Source organism: Mobula birostris, chromosome 13 (genome assembly GCF_030028105.1).
Source record: "Mobula birostris isolate sMobBir1 chromosome 13, sMobBir1.hap1, whole genome shotgun sequence".
In the NCBI taxonomy this organism is placed as follows: Eukaryota; Metazoa; Chordata; class Chondrichthyes; order Myliobatiformes; family Myliobatidae; genus Mobula; species Mobula birostris.
In genome coordinates this window covers 364,199-389,216 of record NC_092382.1, presented here as the reverse complement: position 1 = coordinate 389,216, position 25,018 = coordinate 364,199, and the positions used below count along the sequence as shown (strand labels likewise).

Sequence of the window (25,018 nt, the reverse complement as noted above, 5' to 3'; positions counted from 1 at the left end):
AACTTTTCTGTGCCTGTTAGCATTTATGTAAGTTTCGTCATCTGAACTATTGTGCACAAGAGCGACAGAAGTTTAATTATAAAGATCCCAGTGAACATACCTGTAGCCATTCTGGTTCTGTCTGACGATTGTGATTGTCGTCGTCTTGTTTACACTTTGGTCCCAGTGCAGGACAGCTCCACCTGCTGGTGATGCCCTGAATTACACAACAAGCAGACAGTGAGTCAGTGAGATTACGATTACTTTGCAAATATGACACTATCTCCATCCCCTGTTTCAGAGCAGCAGTTGGTTTAGGGCCAACCATCCTCGTTTCCATCAACTTCCGCACCATATCTGTATGTCTGTCCAGTGATATCTGGCGCATCTACAGAAGGAGTCACAGAGCAGCAGATCACGAATACAGACCATTCAGCCCAAAGAGACCCTGCCGACCACAGTGCCCACCGAGATAGTCCCAACTTCCTGCGTTGGACCCATTTCCATTTTGGCCTCTTGACTCCATCTACACATCCCAACTGCTTCTGGAATTACACAATTGTGCTGCCTCATCCACTTCCTCTGGCAGGTCCTTCCACATGATCACCAACCTCTGCATGTAACCGTTACCGCTCGAGCCGCTTTTGGAATGTATTTACCATTCCTTGCGGCGCACCACTCGTTACCCACCTCAACCCCGAGAGGAAACCGTCAAACACCACTCTTTGCTTGCTACCTTCAAGATAATACTGAATCCATCTAACTTTCTATCTGTGGACTGCATGGGACCTTATCTGCCAGCCGAACCTGCCAGGTGGCATCTTGTGAAAGGTTTTGCGGAGACCCAAAGTACAACATCCACTTCCCTACTCTCATTGATACTCATCTTCAAAATCTTAAGAAGTATTGTCGAATACAACTTTCCATGCACAATCCCAAAGTGACTCCTGATCAGACTCTGTTGATTGAAATGTCGGTGCATGACTGTCGCATATTGTGGAAAATTATCTCTGGCACCTCCCCTACACTTTTCTCCACTCAGCATCAAAAAGCCAAAGTGGCAACCCAAAGTACGATAATGTTTCTCCAAATGCTCAAAAATCCTGTCCCCAGCTATCTGTTCCAAGAGTTTGCCAATCACCGATGTAACACTCAGTGCTCTGTAATCCCCAGGATTATAGATATTACATTTATTGAATTAGGGAACAAACATTTGCCATACTCCAATCCTGCATTACTACTCCTTTGGCCAGAGAGAGCACAAAAATTATTGTCAATGTTTCTGTGAACTCTTCTCTCACTTCCTGTAGTAACGTGGTGTATATTGGAAGTTTCAACAGCACCTCTTTTTTTTAACATTGCCGTGCTCCTATGACAACGTCACAATAACTGTCCATCTCCTTGGTAACTCTGAAGCAAAGCATTCATTAGGCAACTCACCTATTACCCCATCCTCCAGGCACGTATCCATCTTCACTCCTGAGTAGTCCTACCCTCAACCTATTTATCCTCCTCTCCTTCACCCACGTGTAGAACACATTGGGGCTTTCCTTGATCCTGCTTGCCAAGGAGTTTACAAGTCCCCTTCGACCTCTAAATCCTTTCTTACCTCCTTCCTGGCTCCCTTATAATTATCTAGCACCTTTCTTAAATGTTGCTTCCTAAACCTGAATAATGCTTCAGTTTTCCTCTTACCTAAATGTCCGTTATCCCTTGTGAACCATGGTTCATTTGTATAAACATTATTTCCCTGCCTGTGGGACAGATTTATCCAGAACCCCATGTAAATGTTCCTGAAATAATTTCCAGAGTTCCATTCTGCATTTCCCTCAGAAAATGGTTTCCCAATTTACTTTCCCATGATTCTACGAACACCATTGTAATTATCCGTCCACTAATTCAATACTGTTTCGTATCGCCTCCTACTATCTTTGACCAAGTTCATGATAAAAGTTGGAGTGTTGTGTTCACTATTTCAAAAAGGTCACCCATTGTGACATCTGCCTAATACTAGGTACAGTATGTTTTTTCCTCAAGTTGGCCCATTCACAGACTATGTCAGGAATCCTTCACAACACATTGTGCCACATGATCCCCTTTTGGAATTAGGAGGTGGGAATAAACATCAAGAAAGTTGAGGTCAACAATGATAACAACTCTGTTGCATTTGCTCGTTTTCAAAATCTGTCAAGTTATCTGCTCCTCATTATTCCAGCGGCTTTGTGGAGGCCTATAGAATACTTCCAGAATGATACTGCCCGTACTTTTTCTGACTTTCACCTATACGGGGTCTGTCGATAGGCCCTACATGATGTCCTCTGTTTCTGTAGCTGTGATACCATCCCTGATTAGCAATGACATTTGTCCCCGTTTCATCTCCCTCCATATGCATTCTGAAACATCTAAACCCTGGAGCACTAAACAGCTAATCCTGCCCTTGTAACGGTCAAGTCTGTCTAATTGTGATAACATGTACCATCCATGTACTGAACCATTTTCTAAGTTACTCTCATTCTCAATGCTAATTGTATTGAAGTAAACACACTGCAAACCATCCAACTGACCAAATGATGCCCTGTCCAAAGCCGATCCTTCCACAGTCAATCTGAACATTGCATCTCTCCTTAGATCAGCCGCTCCATCATCTGACCTAACATTTTGGTTCCCATCCCACAACGACTGTGTTTACTCCGACTCCAGCAACTCCAGCAAACGAGGCTGCAGGGACACTAGTTCATCTCAAGCACTTTTAGGCTTCTTCGGTCTCAGTCCAGCTATTTCCTACCTTCTTTGGTACAGAAATGCAATCTCTAAAGAACCAGTGTTTGAGTAAATAAAACTCACCAAACTTTCTCCTCACTGAATCAATGGAAACTCCGAGTCAGATGGGTTCTCTCCAGTTGGTGCTCTCAGTCCTCGGCCCGGTTCATTGGTGCTGTTACCTCATCTTCAGTTGTGGTTTTCTCCCAGTCGTGGGCTTTCCTTCCAATAAATCTTTCAGCCCAGGTCTAACTTTAACCAGAGAGATAATGAAGCATGTTAACAATACAAAGGATAACAAAGCATTAAACTCATTGAAATTTAAATCTTGAACGCATATATAATTATCCGAGTGAAGAAATTTATAACTGTCCCTCACACTTAAAAAAAAACTGACATGGGATACAAAAGAACACACACAAAATCCCGGAGGAACTCATCAGGCCAGGCAACATCTGTACGTCGACTCTGCTCTTTTCCTTAGACGCTGCCTGGCCTGCTGAGTTCCTCCAGCATTTTGTGTGTGTTGCTTGTATTTCCAGCATCTGAAGATCTTCTCTTGTTTGTGATGGGATACAAAGAAGTCATCACTCAGCCATGGTATAAGATGCAAGTAATAATACATAGGAGTAGGATTAGATGATTGGATCATTCTCGTCTGCTCCACAATCGATCATGGAGGATTTTATTTCCCAACACCGTATTCTTGATTCCCTGCTATAATTCTCAACCTATTTAGCAAACCAGAACATGAATATACCCAACGATAGCCTCCACCACCTTCTGTGGTAAAAGATTCCACACATCACCCAACCTTTGACTACAGTAATTTCTCTCATCTCAGTTTTAAAGTGAAGTTTCTTTATTCTGAGGCTGCACTCCCAGATCCCAGACTCTCCGTCTAATCAAGACACAATCTCCATTCTCATGTATCCATGCTTGGTGTAAATAATCACCTCCGCCCTAACTCCTCCCCCCCATTAACCCCCAACCACCATCCCTCTGAACACAGGCCCAGGGCCATCAAATGCTCCTCATGCATAAAGCTCATTATTCCTCACCTTATTCTTGTGAACCTTGTTATCAATAACTGTACTGAACACATTCCAGGATTAGCAGGACAATTGGTACCACTATAACTGACTGGGAAAAGCTCTGGTTTCTCTACTCTTTGACCAACTCTCACAAAATGAGAGCTGCTGCACTGGACCATTTTCAGGAGATTTAAAGTGTTCCAGGGTGAATGTATTAAGGAGAAACTGGAATCACGAGAAACGCTCAGCAGGCAGGGCTGTGGGAAGAGGGACAAAGTTAACGATTCGGTTTCCTAATCTTTCGTTAGAATAGATTCAAACATTATTCAGTTTTTGGTGGACATTCTCGGGTTGTTTTCCTTGGAGCGGCAGGGACTAAGGGGAGATGTGATAGAGGTTTATAAGATCATGAAGGGCACAGATAGGGTAGACAGAATCAGAATCTGGTTTATCATCACCGGCATTTGACGTGAAATTTATTAACTTAGCAGCAGCAGCTCAATGCAATACATAATCTCACAGAGTGAGAGAAAAAAAATAATAAATGAAATAAAACATAATAATAAATAAATAAATCAATTACGTACATTGAATAGATTGTTTAAGAATGTGCAAAGACAGAAATACTATATATTAAAAAAAATGTGAGATAGTGTCCAAAGCTTCAAAGGCCATTTAGGAATTGGATGGCAGAGGGGTAGAAGCTGTTCCTGAGTGTTTGCCTTCAGGCTTCTGCACCTCCTACCTGATGGTAACAGTGAAAAAAGGGCATGCCCTGGCTGCTTGAGGTCTTCAATAATGGACGCCGCCTTTCTGAGACACAGCTCCGTAAATATGTCCTGGGTACTAGTGCCCAAGATGCAGCTGACCAGATTTACAACATTCAGGGATTCTATTTGATAGGTTTCAACCCAGTTTCCCAGTTGCACACAGCACCATTTCACAACAGACTGAACTCATTCCAAGGCAACGTACTAAAAAGCTGCCAATGAAATGAACACTCAATGGATAAAGATAATCTGTGGAAAGATAATATTTCAGGTTTAACACCCTGTGTCAGAATGGCTTTGAACAATTTCTGAGTTGATTTCAGGTCTCCAGCATCTTGAGTGTTTCTTTCATTTCCAGCTGCTCACAGACAGGTGAGAGTGAGTGGGAATTTCCAAACACGGTGAGAATACTGAAGCTGGGGTCAATAACCAACGATGCAAGCACTGAACAGCTCATTCCAGTTACTCACTACCTCTGTGTATTGAGACTACCTCTCAGGTCTCTCCGATCTTTCTGGTCTTTTGTATCTGTGCCCATCGGCTGGGAAACGAATCCAGGTGTATGTGACTGGGCAGCAAAGGTTTACAGACTACGCAAGGAAAAAATAGGCTTGACTGTACCAGTGATGTCCACCTCCATGGCACTCTAAACAATATTTCGAAGAATGCAACAGAAGCCAGCCAGGAAAGTTAACAGCCTCAGAGCTGAGTGGTGTGCACATTAACGCATTGAACCTTCACAGCCATGGCCAACACTTCACACATCCAGGCTGCCGGTCCCACATGCTTCAAATCAACCGCCACCATGCCTGTACCAAAGAACTCTACACATCGAGAACAAAGCGACTACTGCCCGGTGGACCTGACACCAATCAGCATTGAGTGCTTTAAACGGACATCAAAAACCCCTTCCCTCTTTCACTGGGCATTCACCAATATGCTTTCCAACCGAATGGCTCTATGTCAGATGACAAAGCATCCCTCATTCACCTTGGCCTGACACATCTAGAAATCAAAAACTTTTGTGTCAGAATGTTGCTTCTGGATTTCAGTTTGGCATTCAAACTATTGTCCCACTGACCTTGCTGAACAAATTCCTCCTCCTCCGTCTAAACACAGCACTGTGCAACTGGGTGGTGGACTTCCTAACCAACAGACGACAGACAGTCAGGGTTCACATATGGTCCTCCCTTCCCATCATACTCAACTGTGTGACCCTCAGCCTTGTGCTGGGACCACAACTGTACACACTGCTCACACACAATTGCAAATCTAAACTCCCGAGCAAGGCCTACCCGACATCAGGCACACATACACATAACGATGCTGCAAAAATGCCAGTAATATCATTAAGGGCCCCATGCACCTTGGTCATGGATTGTTTGTCACATCCATCGGGGAAGAGGCTACGCAATATCCATGCCAGGATAATCAGCCTCAAAACAATTATTTTACCTCAGCAGTAAGCTTGATCAACACCTGCACTCATTAACCCACCTCTCTACACATCCACTACCACTAGTTTAAAATTTCCTGACCTGAAGGAGTCGAGTAAAGCTAATATCGTTTGGCAGTATTGGAGAGGATCGACGATTATTGACTCTTCATTCAAGAAAGAGTGATCTGCATGAGATAGCCTCTGCTAAAGCAGAAAACGTTGCGCACTGTCTATTCTACAGAGGGAACGGACAGTTCCTTTCAACTGTTTTATTTTCGTCATCGTGAATCCTGAGCGCAAGCAGGTATCGGCTGGGACCAGTAGGAACATCAGCTCCTCAAAGAATGTTTTACTTCAAGAACGCCTCTCCTAGTTGACTGTATAAATCTCTTGGACTTTCAAATTTACCATTCTAAGAACTGTGTTCCAATTTACCTCTTTAAGACTGTGTTCGCATTTACCGCTTTAAGAACTAATACTGAGTTTGGCGGTTTGTTAAATGGCCGCACAGCAGTTTACTTCTGGTTAAGGTTTTCGTTTGTTTATTTTTTTTTATTAATGTCGAGCAGAGTTCAATAAATGTTTGTTTGTTTATAAAACCTGACTGATTTCTATATTTATTGTTGCCGGTCACATGACACAGTCACCATATGTCCAGGCACTCCTGTGCCTAACGCCACCTTATGGACATACAATCATTATTTTTAAGCTATCATACTGTATGTATACTGTTTTTTTTATTATTAATGTGGTCTCTATCGTTTTTCTCTGTCTTGCTTTGGATCCACAGTAACAATTATTTTGTTCTCCTTTACACTTGTGTACTGGAAAGACATTAATCAGTTTTGAATCCTGAACCCTGAACCCTGGGGAAAATACCACGACCAACAACATTATCTATATTCTCTCTTGCTTTTATAAACTTCTACAGTGTCACCCTCATTCTCCTGTGGAATCAGGATATATCTCGGTCAACCTCTCCGTATTACTGGGCCCTCTAGTCCATGCAGCATCCTCAACAATCTCTTCTGTACCCTCTCCAGTTTGATAATCTCTTTCCTACAATAGGGTGAACACAACTGTACTCGGTGTAGTCTCAACAACAATTTATATAACTACAATATAATGTCCATAATCGAGAACTCAATGCCGTGCCTGATGGAGACCAGCATGATTAAACCTTCTTTTCGACCTTCTATACTTGTATGTCCACTTTCAGTGAACTGTATACTTGTACTGCCAGGTTGCTCTGTTCCACAACACCCCGTGCTCTCCCATTCACTATACCAGTCCTACCCTGGTCTGATTGTCCATGTTGCACCATCTCCCATTTCTCAGCCCATCTCCATATCTGACCTAAGGACCTCTTGAAACTGATTGTGACCTGTTGCAATCTGAAGCAGACTCCCGAATATTATGTCATACTTGTTAACCATGCCATGTAAATTCATGTCAAATTAATGGCATGATCAATGAGTTACAGAGGTCTCAATACTGACACACACATTCCACTCGTCACAAGCCCCATTCATTAAATATGTTTTCATCATCAGACTCTGGTCTGACCGTCCTCTGCAATCCCCAGTGAATCCCACATGCCCGAACCTTTCAGATCTGCTGGCATGCAGGATCTTGCTAGAGGCTTCACCTTTACCAAAGTCCACATGGACAACATCACTACCCAACTTCATTTATCCTTATAGTTCTCTTCAAAAATCTCCAGTATACTTGACAGACATGACATCCCACTGAGTGGTGCAGACGGTGATTTCCCCACAACCAGAGTCCAAACGCCCTAACTTCAGCTTCACTACAGACTGAGGAATTCCGATCCCAGCTGTACAGTTACCAACCTGGACTGAAGCTTGTATACTGCAATTTCCATATTCTCCGAGACTCCATCCTAATATCCTAACCCACACACAAACTCCCCTGGTACGCTTTATTTTTTTGTGCAATTACCAATCTGGACTGCAGCCTGTGCATTGCCAGTTCTATATTCTCAGAGACTCCTTCCCAATCTAACTCGCACACAGACACCCCTGGGATGTATTGGTGCCGGCAATTTGCCGCGGTGTTCCTGCCATTTCCGATTCACAAACTAAGGTGAAACTGGAACCCAATGATCCTCTGCCGAGGCCGGGGCTCAGGCAGGTTCACTGTTCAGTAGATTGTGAGAGGATGCAGATACAGAGAGTGGTGAATCTGTGGAATTCTCTGCCACAGGAAACAGTTGAGGCCAGTTCCATTGGCTATATTTAAGAGGGAGTTAGATATGGCCCTTGTGGCGAAAGGGATCAGTGGGTATGGAGGGAAGGCTGGTACAGGGTTCTGAGTTGGATGATCAGCCATGATCGTACTGAATGGCGATGCAAGCACATTTGATCACTACTTTAGTGCTGTGTGGGATCTTACCCAGCACAGTCGGCTGCCATGTTTCCCGCAGTGTAGCAGGAACAAAATGTAAAATTATAAAATAGAAAATGCTGGGAACTAAGTACATCAGGCTACATCTGTGAAAGGAGAAATGGTGAAAGACCCACTTTCAGAAGTGGGACTCTCCAAGATGCTGCAGATCTGCTGAGCGTTTCCAGTGTTTTCTTCTTCTTGCTTTAAATTGCAAACAGCTGTAGTTTTTGTTTTCCCTCTATTTATTGCACAAATATTAACTGATTGCAAATTGTTTGGCACACCCCGAATTGTTCAACAATTTTGTGTAAATGCCACCTTCACCCCCACCAGTTTGTAAGCTCTGAGTACATTCCGACTCTGGTGTAACACATCCCATACAGTCAATGCTCACAGCATCCTTTCCTGCCACTGTCCTTCTCTTGCATTTGCTCCTGAGGCCGCTGTCTCTACGCTGAGAGGCGGTGACCACAGAGATATGAAAATCTGCAACACCCCTAGCAGCTCTGACGGGCTGTTACCCTGGAAACGGAGGAAGTGGCTCACCAAATTTAACCGAAAAAGGAAATAACAAACTCACCACAGATGCCGTGCGTTACATTATGACAAAGATTAACACTGCAGCCATTTTGTAACAGTGAAACTAAAATTATAACGGCTGATTTTACCCTACATCGCGCTGTATTCAGTGACACCTCTTTGAAAACTCAATGTGGTAAAAAAAACACTTCACAATGTAAGAAAAGTTTACAAGAAAGATTGCTGAAATATATTGAGATACATACTGGACAGAGGATGAACAAGTTGATTGATACATATCGTTCAAGTGATGGGATACAGGTTCCCCAGGTGCAACTCAACGGATGAGTTTCGTCCCAGCATCACCACTTGATCCCCTCCTAGGATCAGAGCAACAGGTACTGAGCGCGGCTCATCTCAGGCGGGTCGGTGTAAAAGTCCCAGAACCCGGACCGACCCCGGCAGGTTGCATCCAGGAAGCGCGACGAAGCCGTCAGTTCGGGGAAGTTAACGGGCCTCACTGCCCAATATCAGGCCACGCCCTTCGGGACCGACCTCAGTTCTTACCGATGGGAAATTTTTGGTCTCGTTCCCCACTCGGGACCGGCCTCAATACTCACCAATGGGAGCTTGATTTCTTTGCCCCGCAGACAAGTGAGCCGTCCACAGCTTCCCACCAACGATCCGATTCTACACAGCACGTAAAGAAAACCACCGCCCATCCGGGGGTTGGAGTACTTGCTAAATGATAGCCGCGTCATCAGTGCGTGGGCGGGGCCTAGGAAGCAAAACTCTGCAGATGCTACTGATATGCGTCGAAATAGGAGTGGGAAGCGGGATCACGTGATGTGTGGAGCGACTCCCACCTGAAACGGTGACTCTGCTCCTCGCCCCTCACACGCTGCCCGACCCACCTGCCGCATTTTCCACATTATTCCATATTCACACCAGCTACATTTTTAATATTCCCTCTTCACCTTCCCCGTCCCCATAGCTCCATCCACCGCACCCCCAGGTCTCAGAGTTACGGGTTCAATTTCCATCCCGTTCTGACACACAATTCAGACCCAAACAGGAATCGTGCAGGTTTCATTCAAATCACTTCCATGCTTATAAACACTAATTTATATTCACATTCCACCGGCCTCACAGGACAACAACACTAAAACTTCATGTAAGAAACATCAGGAGGTGGCAATTCAGCCCCTCAAGTAATCAACAAGATGGCGGCTGCTCCCCCATTTCAGCCACATGTTTCTACCTGATCCTTATTTCCTCGATCCCTTCGGTCTTCACACATCTGCTGATCTCTGTTTTATGTGAAGACAATCACTGACTCTTCATCATCCTCCAGGAATCAGGCTGGTGAATCGCTATAACAAATACTCTCCAACCTCTTTGTTAATCCTCTATGGAATTAATTTCCATCTTCTGCAGCCCCGTGTTGCCCCAACCTCTCACCCCCCACCCCCGACACTATTTCCACCTTCCCACCTCCCCCTCACCTGGATCCACCTCTCACTCCCCAGCTCTTGCCCCATCCCCATCCCTCACCTCTTTTCTCTGACTATTTCCCGTCCACTCTCAGTCCAGAGGGAGGGTCTCGGTCCGAAATGTTGACGGTCCATTTCCCTCCACAGATGCTGCCCGACCCACTGAGTTCCTCCGGCAGTTTGTTCTTTGGTCTGTATAACCCATGTTAGTGTGGGGAGCGGGATTTTACACCATATTCCAGATATAATCTCAGTAAAGCCCAAGTAATTATTACGGTAATTAGTTTACTTAAACACGAGGAATTCTGCAAACGCTGTAAATACAAAGCAACACATACAAAATGCGAGAGGAATTTAGCACATCAGGCTAAGAGTATGGAAAAGAGTGAACAGTCGACATTTTGAAAAAAGAGCCTTCTTCATTACTGAGGAGGAAGGGGGAAGATATCTGAATAAAATAGGACGGGGAGGAGAAAGAGACGAGCTAGAAGGTGATAGGTGAAGTCAAGTGATGGGCAGATCAAGAGCTGCAGGAGAATCTGAGACTTCTCAATAGGAGAAAGGGAAATAGGTGACCTAGGGGGAAGTAATAGACTGGTGAGGAGAAATAAAACCATGAAAGTTCAGAGTGGGGAATACAGATGCGTGTGTGTGGGGGGGGGGTGTTTACGGAAGGAAAATTCAATATTCATACAATCAGGTTGGAGGATACTCAGATGGAATATAAGGTGTTGCTCCTTCACCCGCAGGGTGGTCTCACCTTGGCACAAGAGGAGGCCTTAGATCGAGACATCGGACGAAGAGTCGGAAATCTGGCTCTGACAGAAAAGGAGGGGGGGGCGGAGAGAGAGAGAGAGAGAGAGAGAGAAGAGGAAAGGGGGCAGAAGTGTCACAGGTAGACCAACTTATACCCAATAACTCTTGCAATAAATTCAATATACCTTTGACCTCCCTCGCTACCTACTGTACCTCAGTCCCTCACCATTTACAATACACTCAGTGTTTCTGTTTCTCCTGCAGAAGTGGGTGATCTCACATTTCCCACATTGGGCTCCAGCTGAGCTGATGTTCCCATTCACATCTCTTGCCTCCGTTACCCCCGAAACATCACAACAAGAGACACAGAACATAGAACAGTACAGCACAGGATCAGACCCTTCGGCCCACAATGCTGTGCTCAACCAATTAAATTGGTGATCAAATGTCCAAATCAAGTCATTGTTTCTGCCTGCACAATGGCCACAATCCTTCTATTTACCTCTCATTCACTTGCCAATCTAAACATCCCTTGCAAGTTCTCAATATATCTGCCTCGACCACCACCCTAGGGACCACATTTGAGCCACACCACTCTCTGTGGAAAAATAAAAACCTGCCTCTCACATCTCCTTTGAAAATACCCCATCCGGCATTAGACATTTCAACACTGGGAGAAAAACATTTTCTCTCTATTCTACCTATGCCTCCAATAATCTTATAAACCTCATTCAAGTATCACCCCTGCCTGCACCAGTCTAGAGAAACAACCCAAGTTTTACACTGGAATGATTTAAATTTCACACGAAATGGACTTGTGTAGAACACTCAATTTAAATTCATTCTCCTACAGCGCAGAGTGTGTCCAACCTCTCATTACAGCTCATGCCTTACAACCAATATCCACCAACCCCACTGGAAACTCTGCTTCATTGCAGAAGGAGGAATATTCAGCTCCATCTGTAGAAGCATAAAGCTGGGCCAAAACCAAAGCCAAAACACTGCCAGTTCCATAATCGCGGATTCCTCATCCCAGGTTTACATCCCAAGCACCAACACTCCCAGAACTCTTTCTAGTCTGTACTATGATGCAGTTACACTCTGTTATTGTTTTCTTTATATCACATCAATTGTCTTTTGTGTTCTATTGATCTGTATGGATGATATGCTAAACGGGATTTTCATTGCACCACGGTACATGAGAATAATATGCAGTTTTCCCATTTGAATTGTGTGGACATAATGGACAGGCTGGCTCAAATTCAAGATAAAACTAGGGCGCAAAGATACTTGACAGTGCTTGTGCAAGTTTCTTACTGATTAATATACAGGTTTAGTTGGTGGGGAAGAAGGCAAATGAGATCTTTGCATTCATTTCAAAAGGACTGTAATATAAAAGAAAGGACGTACTCTTGAGAATTTATAAAATCCTGATGAGGCAACCCTTAGAGTATTCTTAGCAGGTTTGGGCCCCTAACATGAGAAAGAATCTGTAAAAAATGGAGTGGGCTAGACCATAAGACCATAAGACAAAGAAGCAGAAATCGGCCATTCGGCCCGTCGAGTCTTCTCCGCCATTTTATCATGAGCTGATCCATTCTCCCATTTAGTCCCACCCCCTTCCTTCTCACCATAACCTTTGATGCCCTGGCTACTCAGATACCTATCAATCTCTTCCTTAAATACACCCAATGACTTGGCCTCCACTGCTGCCCGTGGCAACAAATTCCATAGATTCACCACCCTCTAACTAAAAAAGTGTCTAAGCATTTCTGTTCTGAATGGGCGCCCTTCAATCCTTAAGTCATGCCCTCCCGTATTAGACGCCCATATCATGGGAAAAAACGTTGCCACATCCACTCTGTCCATGCATTTCAACATTCGAAATGTTTATATGAAGTCTTCCCTCATTCTTCTAAACTCCAAGGAATACAGTCCAAGAGCGGACAAGCGTTCCTTATATGTTAATCCTCTCATTCCCGGAATCATTCTAGTGAATCTTCTCTGTACCCTCTCCAACGTCAGCACATCCTTTCTTAAATAAGGAGACCAAAACTGCCCACAGTACTCCAAGTGAGGTCTCACCAGCGCCTTACAGAGCCTCAACATCACACCCCTGCTCCTATACTCTATTCCTCTAGAAATGAAACAACATTGTATTCGCCTTCTTCACCACCGACTCAGCCTGGAGGTTAACCTTAAGAGTATCCTGTACGAGGACTCCCAAGTCCTGTTGCATCTCAGAACTTTGAATTATTTCCACATTTAAATAATAGTCTGCCCGTTTATTTTTTCTGCCAAAGTGCATAACCATACACTTTCCAACATTGTACTTCATTTGCCACTTCTTTGCCCATTCTTCCAATCTATCCAAGTCTCTCTGCAGACTCTCCGTTTCCTCAGCACTACCGGCCCCTCCACCTATCTTCGTATCATCAGCAAACTTAGCCACAAAGCCATCTATTCCATAATCCAAATCGTTGATGTACAATGTAAAAAGAAGCGGCCCCAACACGGACCCCTATGGAACACCCCTGGTAACCTGCAGCCAACCAGAATAAAATCCCTTTATTCCCACTCTCTGTTTCCTGCCAATCAGCCAACGCTCTATCCATGTATGTAACTTTCCCGTAATTCCATGGGCTCTTACCTTGTTAAGTAGCCTCATGTGTGGCACCTTGTCAAAGGCCTTCTGAAAATCCAAATATACAACATCCACTGTATCTCCCTTGTCTAGGCTACTGGTAACTTCCTCATAAAATTGTAATAGGTTTGTCAGGCAGGATTTTCCTTTAAGGAATCCATGCTGAGTTCTGCCTATCTTGTCATATGCCTCCAGGTACTCTGTAACCTCATCCTTGACAATCGACTCCAACAACTTCCCAACCATCGACGTCAAGCTAACAGGTCTATAATTTCCTTTTTGTTTCCTTGCCCCCTTCTTAAATAGCGAAGTGACATTTGCAACCTTTCAGTCCTCCAGAACCATGCCAGAATCTATCGACTTTTGAAAGATCATCGTTACTGCCTCCGCAATCTCCACAGCTACTTCCTTCAGAACACGCAGGTGTATTCCATCTCGTCTGGAGATTTATCTACCTTTAGCCTATTCAGCTTCCTGAGTAATTGTCTGTCGTAATTGTGACAGCGCACACTTCTCTTCCCTGCCACCCCTGAGTGTCCGGTATACTGCTGATGTCTTCCTCAGTGAAGACTGATGCAAAATACTCGTTCAGTTCCTCCGCCATCTCCTTATCTCCCATTACAATTTCTCCAGCATCATTTTCTGTCGGTCCTATATCTACTCTCACCTCTCTTTTAATCGTTATATAATTGAAAAAGCTTTTAGTATCTTCTTTGATATTATTTGCTAGCTTCCTTTCATAGTTAATCTTTTCCTTCTTAATGACCTTCTTAGTTTCCTTTTGTAAACTTCTAAAAACTTCCCAATCCTCTGTCTTCCCGCTAATTTTCGCTTCCTTGTATGCCCTCTTCTTTGCTTTAACTTTGGCTTTGACTTCTCTTGTCAACCACGGTTGCATCTTTTTTTTCCATTCGAAAATTTCTTCTTTTTTGTAATATACCTGTCTTGCACCTTCCTCACTTCTCGCAGAAATTCCAGCCACTGCGGCTCGGAAGGAGGTTCAGGAAAATGATTCCGGGTCTGATTCAAAAAGAGCGTGTTCCCGTGATATACTATTCTATGTTCTATGGTGTGTTCTATCTTCATCCGACCATACGATATAGCAGCTGAATTTGGCCATTTGGCCCATCGAGCCTGCTCCGCAATTTCATCATGGTGATGCAAATTTCTTCCTGTTCCCAATATTCCATCTTTTCACTATATCCTGTCATACCCTGATCAATCAGGAATCTATCAATCTCTGCCAAAAATATACATAAAGATTTGGTCATGACAGCAGCCTGTGGCAAAAAAAAAACTTCCACAGATTCAACATTCCATGGCAAAATAAATTCCGACTATCCCCGTTCTAACAGGGCGCCTCTCTGTCCTGAGGTTATACCATATGCTCGTAGACTATTCCTCTAGAGGAACCATCCTCTTTACATCAACTCTATCATGTTTTTTCATCATTCGATAAGTTTCAATAAGGTCACCCTTTATTCTTCTGAATTCTAGTGAATACTGTCTCAGAGCCGTCAAACACGGCTCATATGACCAGCCATTCAATGGTGGAATCATTTTCGCGAACTACCTTTGAACCCTGTACAGATTCAGTACATTGCTTTCGGAGTTAAGAGGCCCAAACCTGCTCACAACACTCCAATTGCGGCCTCATCTCTGCTTTATAAAGTTTCAACTTCACATCCTTTCTTTTATATTCTATTCCTCTTGAGATGAATGCTAACGTTGCATTTGCCTTCCTCACCACAGACTCAACCTGCAAATTAATCATTAGGGAATCCTGCACAAGAACCCCCAAGTACGTTTGCACCTCAGTTTCCTGTGGTATTTAGAAAATAGCTAACTCTTTCATTTCTTCTACCGAAGTGCACGACCATACACTTCTCGACACTGTATTCCACTTTTTTGCCCATTTTCCTAACCTATCCATGTCCCTTTGTAGCCTTTCTAATTTCTCAAAAGCACATGCCCCTCCACCTATGTTCATACTGTCTGTAAGCTTGCAACAAAGCCACGAATTCCATCGCCCAAATCTTTAGCATATGACCTAAAAAGAATCGGTTCCAACACAAACTCCTCTGGAATATCACTAGTCACTGGGAGCAATCCAGGAAAGGTTTCTTTTATTCCCACGCTTTGCCCCATTCCGATGAACCACTGCTTTATCCATGTCAGAATCCATCTTGTAATACCATGGTCTCTTAGGGTGTTAAGCAACCTTATGTGTGGAAGCGTAACAATGACCTTCTGAAAATCCAAATGCACAACATCAACTGTTTCTCCTTTGTCAATCATGCTTGTTATTTCTTCAAAGAACTTCATCAGATTTGTCAGGCAAGATTTTCCCTTGAGGAAATCCAGCCGAATATCTTCCCAACTACTGAGGTCAGACAAACTGGCATATGGGCTCCCTTCTGCCCCATTTCTTTCTTAGAGTGAAGTGACATTTGCAATTTTCCAGTCTTCCAGAACCACTACAGAGGCTAGTGATCCTTGAAAGAACATTATTGATGTCTCATGTTCTATTCAGCCACCACTTTTAGAATTCTGAGGTACACGCCATCTAGTCCAGGTGACGTATCTAATTTCAGTCCTTTCAGTTTCCCAAGAAACCTCTCTTTAGTTATGGTAACATCACACACCTGATGCTCCCTGACGCCTGGAACTTCCAATATGCTGCTAGTATCGTCCTCCCTGAAGACTGGTTAAAAATCCTTATTCAGTTCGTCTGCCATTCCTTGTCCCCATTTACTACATCCCCAGTAACGTTTTGCAGCGTTCTGATATCCAGTCGTGACTCTCTTTTATACTTCATGTATCTGAAGAAACGTTTAGAAACCTTTTTTTAAAATTATTGGTTCGTTTACTTTGGTATTCTGTCTTTTTTTTAACAACTTTTGTTGCATTCTGTTGGTTTTTACAACCTTACCAGCCCTCCAACTTCCCACAAATGGCTGCTCTGCTACCATCCCTGCAAGTGATCATTTCCAATCAATTCTGTCCAATTCCCCTTTTCATGCCTCTGGAATTCCTTGTACACCACTGTAATGCTGGCACTTCTGTAATATCGATGCGTCTGTCTTTAGCATCTCCTTCTTGAGTTTCTATTTGACTCCCACTAGCTGACAGACAGGAGACAGTAAGAGGGACTTTGCAAACACGGATTGAACACTAAACCCCGGGCCCACGTTTACTGCTGCAAACATGGAACAGCCCATTAACTCACAGTCTCTCACTGTGAGGGAAGGAATGGCAACTCATTCTTTTTTTTTTACTTCCAAAGGAACTCCAGAACCAAACATCTGAGCACAGAACATAAATACTATCGCATCATCTCACACGCCTGGGAAACTTGAATGACGGGACCCTTATATATATATGAGTTAAAATCTGTGTGGTATCCCAGGGCCCGTCCTCACAGGGTCCCAAACCACCCCAAGAGGCTCGCACATCTCTTCCCTGTCTCACACAGGACAGTGTAATCAGAATTCCCCGCAACCCGTGCCTATCTGTCCGAAACGTCTGCTTTATCTGTAGAGGCAGTAAGCTCGGGCGAACCCCAAACACTGGAAGTTCCATATTCCTGGACTCCTCGTCCCAGGATTATGACGAATGGCCCAGCACTCTCAGGAATCTTTTCTGCCGCTAATTTGCTGCAATGTATCAGCTATTCCCAGTTCAAATAAATAAATAAATAAATAACACTCCTACACCAACCCATGACAGAATGTAACCTGAGGAACCGTTGTCTGGACGGGGATCGGGCGGACCCCCGCGCCGTGGTTCGCAAAATGGCTCCTGATACATTTCATAATGTATCCACAGATAAATTGGGCATAGTGTTGATTATTTTGTTGTTGAGTGGGATCTACACCAGGTCGGTTAGGCGCCACGTTTCCCGCAGTGGAACAGAAGCAATATATTTTAATATTCAATGGTAAAAATAGCCTTGGAAACAGAGTACAGAGATTTTTCGTTTTTATTTTATCACAAATATTGACCGATTGCAAGATGTTTCTGAAATTCTAAAAAGATTTGCATAAATACAATCCTAACATTCATTAGTCATCTCTTCAGTCCAGCCCAGGCATAGTATATTCCAGACAGTAAATGCTCACAGCATCCTAGAACCCACAGTGGATCCTGAGGCCAATTTCTCTCTGCTGAAGGGCTATGACTACAGAGTGATAAAAATATCCAACACTCCTTGAAGCTCTGGTGGTCCGTTACCCTTGTGACTGAGGAAGAGGCCCACCAGAACTAAACGAAAAAGGAAGTAACTGTCCCAACCTCACATGCTCTGAGTTTCCTTATGACCACCATGAATACTGAACACTCAGCTATTTTGTAGTGGTGAAACTGAAGTTCCACTTGCTGTTTTAACTGTGTTAACCCTGTCGAGGTGTATTCCGTAACTCCATCTCTGCGGAACTTTTAGCAGTGTTGAAGCTGGTGTAAAACAAAACAAATAGTTGAATACGATCAGTTTGCTTCAAATGCCGGTAATCTGTTACTTACAAAAGACAGTGCATTGTGGTGATATTCATGAAGTTTCCGTCTTTGCTTATTTAAGCGATTAAAAATTCTATCAAATTTCTGTATCTTCAAATAACGTAACATAACGGAAAATTACAGTTGACAATATATGCAAGATTCTAACCCTGCTACTGGATTGAATGGTGGAGGAGAAGGTTTGTAGATACAACTGAATGGTGTGTGAGGTTTCGCCCTCAGTTCCAAGACTCCATTCCTAATGAAAACGTCTTCATCCGTCCAAGTTATTGAGACATCAGTGTTTGCTACGTTTCAATGAGTTTCCTCCTCCCATCCCTCCTTTAAGAACGAGCCCCGAGATAGCAAATGCTCCACATACATAAACCTTTTCAATCCAGAAATAATACTTGAGAACTTTGTAAACAACTACTGTGATGAGCATATTTCTATGAATAACAGACGATTTGGTAGCAGTATTATTAATAGAGAAAACCTGTTGTTTCCTTACTGTCTCATTAACTGGACATCACACAATACATTGTGGTGATAACCATTAAGTGTCCTTCTCTGTTCAATTGAGTGTTTAAAAATTCCATCATATTATTGCGTCTGCAAATAACTTATAACTACAATCAACCACTGGAATTGATGTAGGTTTTATTCAGATCCTGCTACTGGACAGATTGATGGCAGGGAAGCTCCCCAGATACAATTGAATGGGTTGAGATTGTGACCTCAGATACAATACTCCCTTCCTGTTAAAAACTTCTTGAACCCATCCACTCCATCCAGACGTCATGATTTCATTGAGGTTCCTGTTCCCAGAGTCACCACCCCACCATTGAGAACAGACCCAGAGACACCAAATTCCCCTCATACTTAAAACCTTTCATTCCAGAATCACTCTTCACATAAGACTGATCATTTTACCCCTAGACTGCAGTAGAGCTTGGTTGATTCCTATTACCCCTAGTTCTGTGTATATGTGTATACTATCATTAATAACCTGTTACATTTATATCCTTGCGGTTAGTGTACTGTATTACTTATTTATTTAATCAAACTTTCTTAGTTCCCAGTAATCACAGACTCCAACGAGTGTTCCATTTCTGCTGGTTGTCTTGTGCCTTAGCAAACCCGCTATTTTTATCCCCCTGATGGGGTATCACCTGTCCATCAAACTTCAAACAGTTCAGGTTCAAAGCAAACGGTCTGTGGCAGATGCCAACATCTGAATTGTGTCTCTTTCTCATTAATATCTCTCTTCTCTCTTATTAGCATTTTGAATGTTTCTCCATTGTCTTTCGTTATCTCTCTCATTAGCATCATCTGTTCTGCAGCAGCGCTTCACACATGACAATTGGAAGCACCCGACCACAGCCTCCAACTAGCCCCTCCGATACAGCCTCCCGAGTGCCTTCGACCTCATCCCGGCTGCCGAAACAAGCAAAGCCGAGGACTCATAGGCCTTCTCCTCCGGAGATTCCGGAACACACAGTAGCAGCGGCAGCGAAGCGGGCATTTCAGAAGTTTCTCCAGATGCTCCTCCGTGCTCTCACGTCTGTCTCCATCAAATCAGAATTGTGTTCGGTACCCTACTTAACAAATACAGATATCATTCACCTGAGAGGCCACGCACGCTGCGTCGAGCCGCCACCTTCTCTCCCCTCCTCAATTATTTAAAGGGAATCTGAGGGGATCCCTCTGATCATCAACACTGTTCATGGTTTTGAATTTAACAGTGTACTGGCTTTTCACATTCGACGTACCGAGCTGCCAAGATGATCGTCACTAATCAAATCTCACTGAGAATACTCAGGTCCTGCTGAATTTATTGCCAAGTGCACAAGTACGGGAAGTTACAGGGACAGAGAAACACTGACTTGCAGTAGCATCACGGGCAAGTACATTCAGATAACGCACAGAAGAAAAATTATACAATTCGCTGCCAGTAGCAATATATAAATATGTTTTACGCCATCCTGCTAACAGAACCAGAACAACAGGGGCTGAGCGGCGGCTCATCTCAGACGGCTCGGTGTGAAGGTCTCACAACTCGGACCGACCCCGGCAGATTCTGTGAAGGAAGCGAGGCGAGGCCGCCAGTTCGGGAAAGTTCATCCTCTCCCCCTTCAGGTTTCACCGATCACCTTGTGTTTCTCTCTCCCTTCCCCCACCCCCACCTTTTATCCTCCTGTCCTGCCGAAGGGTTTCGGCTGGTAACGTCCCAATTCACTCTCACTAGGGAATGAGCAAAGTCGCTTTAACCCTTTTTTCAGCAGGGAAACCAGTAATATCTATACCCTGATATAGGAGACACCATTTACATCTGATGCTATAACAGGATGGTGTTCGGTGCGGTCCCGACTTCCCGGATGAGCGAAAATGGGCTTTCACAATCAGTGTGCTTAACCTGCACAGACAGTTCAGTCTGAGATGAGGCATAAATTGACATTTTCGGACTCCAATGGGTGCTAAATAACTCGCACATCACCTGACAACAGATGACGGGCGCGCAAGGTTTCCCAAATGGTCTCATCGTGAGCCCGGGAGCGCGAGAGTAATGAGCTCCGCGAGAGCGCGCGTGTCGGGCAGTGGGCGGGGCGGTGAGCTGAGCTGGTGCGCGAGAGCCCCAGGGAGTCTGCACCGGGATTGACAGGGAACGGGGAGCGTGTCTCTCGGTCCGATACTGTGCTGTCCAGCACCCCGAGTTAGTCATAAATCCGACCCCCTAACGCAGCTGGGGCAAGTAAATAACGTACAAAGCTGGACTTAAGTAATTAATGTCTGTTTTCAGTTCAAATGCATAAATAAAATCCTATCTCCCTTCGCATGCAGTCATTATACCAGTTTACATTAATTAAATTGTCAGAGCTTTTCTGCTCAACCGACCAACACGCATAACTGGACCACACACCCTCGAAACTGCTGCTGCAGATACGGAGATAATTGCTGAACTGATCTAAAAGTTCATTATGCATTCCCCATGTCCATCCCTGTAATACTAAAACCCGCTGTTTGTCAATAATCTCAGCCTTCAACAGAATCAAAGACTTTGCTTCCGCTGGCAATAAACGAGAAGAGTTCAAATAGCTCACAATCGACACAGGAACAATAGATGTATTCGTCTGAAATAAGAAACTCTGAAAACGGAACAGGTGTTTGCTGTACCGCACCCTTGTTTTGAAACAGGAGGCCATTGTTCTAGAGCTGATCTTAATCTTTACTAAACCTGGGGAAAATTTAAATCATGTAAGCAGGAAACAGTTGGAACACAAAAGGCCCCACAGCCAGAAGGGGCTTAAAAAAAAACAAAAATCTTCTTGATCGCGGATCCAATGCACAGACAACTGGTTGTTTGGAAATAAAGATCGGAAATAAATATCAGAAGCTGAATTATTCCCACCTTAATTACCCAAGAATACTCTGATAGTGTGGATACGGTGTATCGTTTCTTCCAAATAACCCCGCCCACTGCCCCACACGGTTCTCTCGTTACCATGGTAACACACACAACACTGGAGGAACTCAGCAGGTCAGGCAGCTCTATGGATGGGTGTAAACAGTCAACGTTACGGACCGAGTCCCTTCATCAGGACTGGAATGGAAAGGGGAAGCGGGCAGTTGATTGACTGATTTGGAAGGTGCGGCTTGTTGTTCTGTGAGACTCGGTGCTCAGGGTCTGCGTGCAGGCAGCTGCCTGTCCCGGCACATTCCTCAGAACAGGGAGCGGCCGTTCCGCTGAAATCAAATCCAAGCCGTTTCGGCAAAACACTGACATTCAAGCTTGAAGAAAGTTTAACCTTTTCTGCTACAGGGAAGAGCGATAGAACCAATGACGCGATGTAAAGTACATTAGCTGGGGTCTCGAAGGCCGACTGTACTCTTTTCCATAGACGCTGCCTGGCCTGTAGAGTTCTTCTGGCATTTTGTGTGCGTTGCTCGGATTTCCAGCATTTGCTGATTTTCTCATGTTTGAGAGAGATCGGTGACGGGTCACTGCCCCGTGGGATGTTTCATATATCACTACCGGGGTGAAAGATGCCTTCTGCTCGCACTCAGTTGAAACCAGCCTGGAGAATATTTCTGGTTGACGGAAACGACGTCGTTTCGCTGAATCCATTTGGACAGTAATTGACTTGTTAGCACGAACATGTCAGGACTCCCTTCTCCCACTAAGTTTACTCCCGAAGCGGCCAAAGCCGAGCCTCGCTTTAAACGCTGAATAGTTGTGTAGAATCATAGACAACACTTACCTCTGACGTTGTAACCGGACGGCGTTCAGTGTTGTCCCGGGAAGTCACAGACTGATATCCCGGGTGATCGACAGTGTTCCTGCACCGGTGTTCTCGCCCTGTACGGAGAGTTGAGTCTGAGCTGCTGCTCCCGAGACCACTCGGCTGTGACGTGTCCGTCGCTCATTACAGATGGACAGGGCCGGGTGAGCCGGGGTAGAGCGGGACTGCCGCAGTCCGGGTCACACTGATTCTCACCGGCTCTGGACGGGTTTGACAGCGGGAGGAGGCGGGAGCGGGATCAGTGTAGCAATCCTGAAGAGGAAAACAAACCGGCTGCGTTAACCTTTCTGTCCGGATTTCCGTGTCGATCTCTCTTTTTTTCTTTCATCGCAACCAGTGGGGCGGAGTTTCTCTGTTTAACTCAGCGAGTCCTAGGCTGCGGATTTGATCCAGCCCGGGTTCTGGGAGGGTCTGATCTCCGCCCCGTGTGTAAACGGGACTGCCCGGCGTAGGTAGAGTTTCAGCTCAAACGTCCCTCATCAGTTCAGGTACAGGGAGCTGTCTTTCTGCTGAAACTAAACCAAACAAGTTCGACTCGAAAAATACTGGGAAAGGTTATTGTATTTCCATCCGGACAACTATTGTCACAAGAAACCCCTCGCCCACGGTTAACAACGGGTTTCATTTCACAAGCAGTGATTGTTGATCCACACCCCGCCAGAAATGTTTCTGGAATTTGTTTCTCTTTAAAGGCATTTATTCCAAATAGCCAGAAGTTTTACCGAGGGACGGAGTGACGCACTCACTGAAAACTCACATATGTTGAAATGGCCGACAGGAAGGGAATGATGCTCTGATTGAAAATGAGCACGGGGGGAGCGGGGAGTTGTGTGCTGATTAAACAGGAAGCCTGACTCCCCTCTGTCTCCTGACCTAACCCTCACTCTCCCCATACCTCTACCCATCTACCCTATCTATACTCTCATGATTTTGCAGAACTTCGTCAAATCTCCCCCAAATCTTCTGCGTTCCAAGCAACAAAGTCATGACCTATTCAATCTTCCCTTATAACTCAGGCCCACCAATCACGGCAACAACATCTTTGTAAATTTTCGTTGTACTATGTCAACCTTAGTTACATCTTTCCTATAGGTAGGTGACGTAAACTGCACTCAATACTCCAAATTAGTCCTCATGACCATCTTAAATCATCCAATCTCATGTACTGAATACTTTAATTTATGAAGACCAGTGTGCCAAATATTCCTTTACTACCTTATCCAGCTGTGCAGTCACTTTCAATGAATTGTGGACCTGCATTCCCGGTAGCCTTTGTTCTACGGCACTCCTCAGTTCCCTACCGTACACTGTGTAAGAGCTTCTCTGGTTGATCCTACCGGTGCAACAGCTCGCAGGCCTGCGTTCAATTCCATCTGCCATTATCAGCCCATTTCCCACCTGATGCAGATCCCGCTGCAAACTCTGATAGTCTTCCTCGCTTCAAATACACCCCAAACCATGGCGTCATCCGCAAACTTGCTGATCCGTTTCATCTGATTATCATCGAGATCATTGATATAGAATCATGACAACAACGGATGTCAGCACCGATCCCTGCGGAATTCCACCAGTCACAGGTTTCCAGTCAGAGAGGTTACTATCTGCTACCACCATTTGCCTTCTCCTCCATGCCAATGTCTTCTCCCATTTACTACCTCACCCTGAACACCAAGAGAATTAACTTTATTGGCCAACATCCTACGCGGGACCTTGTCAAATGCCTAGCTAAACTCCATGTGAACAATATCTATTGCCCTGCCTTCATCAACTTTCCTGGTAACGTTCCTTGAACCTCAATAAGATTGTCTAGAACATACAAAGTCATGTTGGATATCCCTAATCAGTCTTGTTTATTTAAATACTCGTATATCCGGCCCTTCCAATATCTTCACATGACTGACATCAGGTGCACTGGCCTATAATTTCCTGGATTAATTCTGGAGCCTTTTTTAAACAGCGGATCAAAATTAGCCATCCTCCAATCCTCTGATACCTCCCCTGTCTTTGAGAATAATATAAACATATCGGCTACTTCCCTACAATTTCCGCACTTTCCTCCATCGGGGTCCGAGGGATCAACCTGTCAGTCGCTGGGGATTGATACATTCGAATTTGCCCAATATACCAAACATCCATGGCCTCACTTCTCCTTTGCCTCATTTCTATAGACTATTTTCCCGAGTGAACACAGAAGCAAAAATCCACTTAAGAAATCCTATACCTTCTTAGTTTCCATGCGTACATGACCATTCTGATAATCCAGACGATCAATTGTGCCCCCTGCAATCATTTTGCTTTTAAGATATCTGTATAATCCCTCGCCTTGTCAGCAAGGACAACCTTGTGCCACCCTATAGCCTTCCTGGTTTTGTTCCTCAATGTTATCTTGATTTTCCTCGACTCCATAAGTGCCTCATTTTT

The 25,018-nt window shown here is 44.4% G+C and overlaps 1 protein-coding gene across 5 annotated transcripts in view; it reads right to left on the bottom strand.

The window, feature by feature from the left end:
• Positions 1-22,849, bottom strand: part of LOC140208170 (NACHT, LRR and PYD domains-containing protein 3-like) — a 39,867-nt gene extending 17,018 nt beyond the window's left edge. For 2 of the 5 annotated variants that reach the window (XR_011888677.1, XM_072276657.1), the window contains exons 1-3: positions 9,530-9,636; positions 2,824-2,991; positions 101-196 (exon numbers count right to left, since the gene is read on the bottom strand). Coding sequence is in view for 4 of the 5 variants with exons in the window: in XM_072276657.1 (XP_072132758.1) it covers positions 101-110 (10 nt within the window). In the remaining variant the exon portion in view is untranslated. The other 3 variants (XM_072276659.1, XM_072276660.1, XM_072276658.1) reach the window with 3 other exon arrangements.
• Between the last annotated feature and the right edge of the window lie 2,169 nt (positions 22,850-25,018).